This window comes from Mus pahari, chromosome 10, assembly GCF_900095145.1.
Source record: "Mus pahari chromosome 10, PAHARI_EIJ_v1.1, whole genome shotgun sequence".
In the NCBI taxonomy this organism is placed as follows: domain Eukaryota; kingdom Metazoa; phylum Chordata; class Mammalia; order Rodentia; family Muridae; genus Mus; species Mus pahari.
Window position 1 is genome coordinate 40460169 of NC_034599.1, and position 6942 is coordinate 40467110.

Sequence of the window (6942 nt, forward strand, 5' to 3'; positions counted from 1 at the left end):
TGTGTGTGTGTGTGTGTGTGTGTGTGCACGCGTGTGTGGGAGGCAGGAGACAACTTTGAGTGTTGGCCCTTGCTCGAGACAGTCTCTTGGCTTTGCTGCTCTTACACACTTCAGGCAACCTGGCTCATGCCTTCGGGGGACTCTGCCTTTCGGCCCCCATCTCGTTATAGGAGCACTGGGGTTGCAGATGTGCATCACTGTGTTTAGCTCTCCATGGGTTCTGGGCAGGTGAAATAAGATCTTCACGCCTTCATGGCAAGCACATGGCCCCCTGGGCCATCTCCCCAAGTGCACACACCATGTCCTTTAAAGTTGCTGGTAAAGGAATGAATGAATGAATGAGCCATCAAGTGAACAGTGATGTATGAGCTAATGCCCCCCCCCGCCCCCGTCTCTTTCATGCATTGAGGTCTTTTAAGCTAAAGGAAGTGAAATGCTCACCTGAGGTGGTCATTTTCAAGTTCTTGAAGCAACCATTTCTTTTATTCAAACGAAATATTGGATAGAGACCACTGCATAATAAAAAAAAAAAAGTGAATTTCTATCTAAGGTGGGGAAAGGGCTCAAGCCCCACTATGAGAGCCATGGCTGGGCTCCATGGTCTCTCTGCGAGTGAGACCTTGTACCTAATGGGAACCCCTGGAAAAGAGTTGTCAACCCCTTCATTTTAGGCATGAAGGAGCTGAGAGCTTGATGGGGACATGATTGTCCCCTAACTCACACTGAAGCAAGCTCCTTGCTTCACACAGGGTCTGCTGCACAGACTGACGTGGGGGTCCCTGAGCTCTGTGTACATGTGACTAGGGAAGCCAGTCCTGTGTTTGGGGAGTAGGAAGCAACAGAGAACAACCTGCATTCTGAAGGGGCTTGTGTCTGTGGGGTTCTCCAAAGAAAGAGGATGGGGATAGCCATGTCCTCAGGGGCACAGTAAAGCCTGGCTTTGTCCCAGGTCAGTCTGGTCCTCATGTGGGTGGGGCCAGAGCTCCCCCATCACAACCTCCCCCTGTCTCCTACTCCATCTCCCCAGTCTCCCATAGACAAGAACTTCTAGGCCTTGTTCAAGGGAGTTCCCAGGCTAGACAAGGAGAGGCACACCTATTATTCTAGCACTTGAGAGGTAGAGACAAGAGGATTCTGAGTTCTGGGCCAGCCTGGGCTATATAGGGAAAAAAAAGACCATCAAAACAACAATAGCTTCCAGTGGGGACTAGCCCCAGAGTGCTGGACTCTGATCATGGTCTAACCTATGCACTTCCTCCTTTGACAGTTCTTAAAACTCAGGGTTGCTGGGAAAGAGGGGTGCCTCAGAACCACTCTGGGCTTGCTCTCTGGAGGAGATAGGAAGAAGGTAACAGTGAAGACAGCACAAGAATGAGATCACATGACTAGACCACATGACTGCCTCAAACTGGCGTCTTGGGCACATCCAGAGCCCCTCTGGACCTTGGCCATCTCATCCCAAAGGAAAGCTTGGATTAGTAGGGTTTCAAGATCCTTTTGTCTGAGGGTATCCCCAGAGTGATGACTTTATAAGGGAGTAGCTCTGCAGCCTGTCTTAGGCAAGGACAATGGGCTGTCAATGCAGTGGCCACTGGACATTTTCTGAGTCCAGCAGATAAGCACGTGTAGGGCTCTTTTTATGGTCTGCATGGGGTAGGGGAGCTGGGGGCTCAGCCTGCAGCCACAGCTAGCTAGCCATAGGAAACCCAGAGAGAACAATGCAGGCACACTCTGGGGCTGCTAACTCCTACCCTCACACCAGGTGAGAGAAATCACAAAATGCTCCATTCACCTGGGGCGGGGGTGGGGGTGCAGAACCCATCCCTAGGAGCCGAAGTAGAATGGGCATGGGTCTAGAAATGGGGCCCTTGAGAGTCTTCAGCCCCTATTCAGCTATATGGGACTTTTGAAAAGGTGTGTGTGTATGTGTGAGTGTGTGTATGTGTGAGTGTGTGTATGTGTATGTGTGAGTGTGTGTATGTGTGTGTGTGTGTGTGTGTGTGTGTGTGTCACATGCATGTGAGTGCACAGGTATATGGACGTATGGAGGTCAGAGCAGCAGGTCCAGTGTCTTCCTTTATTGGTGTTCTCCTTAATGCTTTAAGACAAGCTCTCTCCTTGAACCAGAAGCTCACTGACTCTGTTAGTCTGTGGTTGATCAGAGTCGCGGCACCCTTAACACTAGAAGGGCAGTCACACACAGCCAAGTCCACCTTTCTGCCCCCCTTGTCTCCCATGATGCACCATAACCTCTAGAAAGTCCAACAAGCTGTGAACAGCACACCCAGGGCTTCTCAGGCACAATCAGGAGTGTCTGCAGTGGCTGGCATGCAGCTTGTCTGATGGGTCATTGTTACCCTAGAGACCATGGGGATGGGATAAGAAGGAATGGATTGTAGTGGTGGGAAAGGGCCCAAGTTATCCAGGTGCTAACTTTGTCATAGACACCTGCCTTTGCTGCTTGAACAGCCTCTGCTCTGGAGGAGGCTTCGGGAAAGGCAGACCCTGCAAGAACTTGGTCACAAGTTCTTTTTTGGGAGGTTGTGATCATTGACAAACCTGGGGTTTGAGAGGCCTGAGTTCTGGTCCCCTGGTTCTACCTTAGTTCCTAGGGACTTGGACAAGAAGTCTCCTCCCTTCCTGGGGCCCCATCTGTTGTCAGGGTGAAGTCAAGTCTCCATATAGGTGAGTCTCATCTCCACAGTTGCCTTCCAAGGATGCAGGGGAGGAAATGAGTTAGAGCTGTAGTAGGTTAGACATCAGGAAGCTCTTCCAACTGGGTGGAGTGGCCAGCTCTGAAATGCATAAAGAGGGAGGCGTGAGCTCTGGCATCCTCGTGGTCTCTGAAGATCAGGATGCTTCCTAATGTCCTGTGAAGTCTGGGTCAAAGTTCAGGGTCAAAGTTCAGTGGCTGCTGTCCTCTGGCATCTGGAATGTTCTTCCTTTCTGACATCCTCCTGGGACTCGAAAATGTTCTTCAGGTGGCATTTCTCATTCAGATTTGGGGGTTCTAGATCTCTCCTACTGCACAGGTCTGGGGGGCGTATAGTACCTAGCTTTCACCCCCAGCTCTGATAACAGAGTACTGACTCTGGCAAGGCCAGTGCTGTTCTCTGACTCAGGGTCAACTACCAGTTTTCTGGTGTTATCTATTCTGGCTTCTGCTGACTTCCCACCTTGCTGGTTGATCACCAGGTCTCCTCTGTTCTCACGCTCTTCCTTACTCCAACTCCACAAGGTTCCCTGTTCTAATCCCCTGTGCATCTTGCCTGGACCTTCTTAGCCATTTCTCCTTCTAGCCCCTGTCCCTGAGTGCGGAGGTGCCAAGACCACAGGATCACACCTGCAGGTAGATCTGAAGTTCAAGGTCATCTCTGGCTACACCAAGAGTTCAAGACTAGCCTGAGCTACTTGAGGTCCCATCTCAATAGACAATGAATCAAGCAAAGAAACAAAACCAGAGAGATACAGGGATGGCCATTCTCATCAGTTTACTCACTAGGACCCTTGTGAGAACCAGGCTATGTGTGAAGCCTGGAGCCTGGAGAGACGAGGGAGACTGCTTTGGTCATTTGTGACATCGTTGGTCACAAATTGACTTGGTTAGAACCCAAGTCCTCATCCTTACTTGACCTGAAAATTTGAAAATTGATATTTTTTTAATTTTTTATTATTATTATTTTTTAAAGGGAGTGGGGTGGGGAGGGTGATACACTCATATGGAGGCCAGAAGATAACCTCCAGGAAATCAGTTCTCTCTACCATGTGGGTTTCAGGAATTGAACTCTTGATTTTTAGGAATGTCAGCAAGCTCTATTATCCTCAGATCCACCTCATTAGCCCTCAATTCCAATATCTGCAAAGTGGATTCAACCATGCCAACTAAAAAGAGCCACTAGGAAGTTGACATAGGACCAAGAAAGGTGCTTCGTTGGCTGTTCTATTCATCAGAGCTTGACCCTCATTTATAGTCCAGGCTTGTTCACATAGTTCCATGATTGTATGGGGAAGGAGATGAGATTAGCCCTGTTTGTACACATAAAACAAGCTCCGGCGGGCTCTTGCTGACCCAGTAGGGAGTGGTTGCAGCCCTACTCAAACAGATTGATTTTGAGCCAAATGTTCTTAAAGAAACAAGCAGACCCACCGTCAAAGTCAGTATCTCTCCAGCCCTTACTGTGTGCATGTGCTTGGCATGTCTCATGTATGACTACCGAGACACGAAGCAGGGCGGTTACCCACGCCTTGCAGATAAGGAAGCTGGCATGAGGACATGTTCCTCAGGTCACGCAGCTGAACTCAGACATAGTTGCTGTAACCCTGACCAGTTGCTGTAACCCTGACCAGTTGCAGTTCTGGGTCGTAAGGTTCCGACCAGACTTGGCAAGGGGTAGGGGATGGGGGACAACAACCTCATAGTTCATAACAAAAAGTACCACAAGGTCATGCTCCCACCAAGAAAGCCCTCGGCTCCACCTCAGCCTGAAGTGGAGCTCCAGCCTTACAAGGCCCCAGATCACAGTTCTTTTGTCATGTTCCAAAAGCATAGGCAGTGCCTGTGATCAGACGACAGCACTCCTTCTGCCTCAAGAGGGATGCTAAGTGACCTCGAGTGGAATCCTGACTCCACAGTTTTGGTAATCCGACTCTAAAAAATGAACTTCTAGAAGAATTACCAACTCTCAGGATGAGATCAGAACCTCACAAGGCTACAGACACAAAAGTTTGTTGTAGATTTTAAAGTATATTTCATTATATCAAATCATAGGAACTTCCTTCGTATTAGGGAACACCTGGAGTGAATTTACAGGAATGGACACCCGTGGAAGTGCTGTAATGCCAAGCCATTGCCAGGAGCAGAGGCTCAGGCGACCACTGGGAAGGGATTTAAATCACCGAGGCCCATTCGTCTAAATGAGGGACCATAATCTGGCTTGTTTCCAACCCTCTTTTCTCCCATCATTTATCCATACCCCTCAGCCCTCTTGATCCCTTGTACAGAAAGACAAGGGAGGTGAAACTGCTATTTAACACATGGCTTCTATATCCCGGGCCCTGGTGAGAGCTCCCTAATCAATGCCAGACTATTTTATAGATGAACAAAAAGTTTAAGAGATTCAGACATTGGTTGCAGTCCTTTTGCTGGGAAAGGGCAGGTTCAGGATTGGGACCATGGGCTGCCTGACTGTGTGTCATCAAGTACATTCTCAGCTGAGGGACTTGCTCAGGGGCAAAGGGTTTGTCCAAAGCCGAGTTTGGTAAGGAGTGTAGTTCAGTGATGGACCATCTTCCTGCGTACTTGGTGCCTGGAGTCAACTCCCAGCACCTGTAGAAATGAATGTCTTCTCTAGTTCTACCTTCTTTGGCCCCAGTGCCCTTATCGATTTCCTTGTTTTGGAAATCTGCTCTGTAGATAGCACTGGTGTGAGAGGGGCCTCAGTGTCAGAACAGCAGCAGAAGCAGTTGCCTGGATATTCCTAAACTCATTAAGCTGCATCCCTGTGCAGCCAGCTGGGGTGAGGCTATTCACATGCAACCACTCTTTTCTATTGATGGATCCCAGCAGCTCCCTATAGGAGAGACTCTCAGCTCCCTGCCTTGAGTGTGGTCAACATTTTCCTTGAATCCAACACACAAAAATCCCAACAAAATGAAGATGTGACCAAACCTATTGGCTCCGATTCCTGGAATAGAGGATTTAAAAAGTGTATTATTCTCTGTGTCCTATTCATATAGGACAATGGTTTTGGTTGTGTCAGATGTTCTCAACAGGAGAACTTTGAACTGCCCTGCTCAGTTGTTGAATGGAACCACAGGCCCTCCTCTGTCCCAGTCGCTTGTCACAGAGTATTCTCCCACTCACAGGGCCCACAGCTGGGAGAGGCTGGCTGGGAGCGGGCATAGGAATGTCCTTCATTCTATTTTCAGAATGCTTCTCCAGCAAGGACACCTCCTCCTCAGGCTTCCCCAGCAAGGACACCTCCAGCAAGGACACCTCCTCAGGCTTCTCCAGCAAGGACACCTCCTCCTCAGGCTTCCCCAGCAAGGACATCTCCAGCAAGGACACCTCCTCCTCAGGCTTCCCCAGCCCGGGCATCGCCAGCCCGGGCACCACCTTCCAGGTCATCATCGGGCAGGTCATCATCGGCCAGGTCAGCCTCCACGACATCCTCCCCAACGAGAGTGTACCTTGTTAGAGCAACACCAGTGGGGGCTGTCCCGATCCGGGCATCTCCTGCCAGGTCAGCACCAGCCACCAGGGCCGCCAGGGAGAGTCCAGGTAAGGGGGCCGCTGCAGGGAGGGCAGAGATCCAGGGCAGTGTCTTTGGGCAGGGGGGAGCTCTTGGTGAGCACTCTGCTCCTTGTACCCATGGGATAATGGCACCGGGGTCAGTCAGAGTGGGACATGGGGAACCTGGAGAGGTGAGGGTAGAAAGAGACCAAGATGTGACAACCTAAGACAGTGGGAAATTAGGCAAAAAGAGGAGGGGCCGGAAGCCAGGTGTAAGGAAGCAGAGCGCTCACTGCTGAACTCCAGAGTTCTCCAGGCAGAGTGCGGGAGGCCGCTCTGCCCAGGGTAGAGCTCTGACTTCAAGAGCAAAGGTTCTTGGGTGCATGAGGGTCTGTTTGCTTTGGCTGGTCTGTACGTCTGCTGGAGAAGCCAGGGTGGTACAAGGTATGGTCAGTAGACCTGCTCATATGTAAAGGAAGAATGGGAGGGGCTCTGGCTACTCCAAGCTTCCAAACTTGTGGGAGATGAGGCTCAGCAGTTCATCTGCCAAAAAGTCAAGGAGGCCATTGGGCCGCCAGGCATGGCTCTGCCCCTCAGCAAACTGTTTCCATGTACCCCAGACCTCACCCTGCCCCATTGCCTCACCCCCAAGTAGCCTTTTTTTTTTTTTTTTTTTTTTTTTTTTTTTTTTTTTTTTTTTTTTTTTTTTT

At 50.0% G+C, this 6942-nt stretch overlaps 1 protein-coding gene across 1 annotated transcript in view; it reads left to right on the top strand.

The window, feature by feature from the left end:
- The window catches only part of Tmprss13 (transmembrane serine protease 13), a 27473-nt gene that overhangs the window by 3386 nt on the left and 17145 nt on the right, over window positions 1-6942 (top strand). The window contains exon 2 of the mRNA XM_021207644.2: window positions 5929-6280. Coding sequence (XP_021063303.1) covers window positions 5929-6280 — 352 coding nt within the window. The remainder of the gene's footprint in view (window positions 1-5928; window positions 6281-6942) is intronic.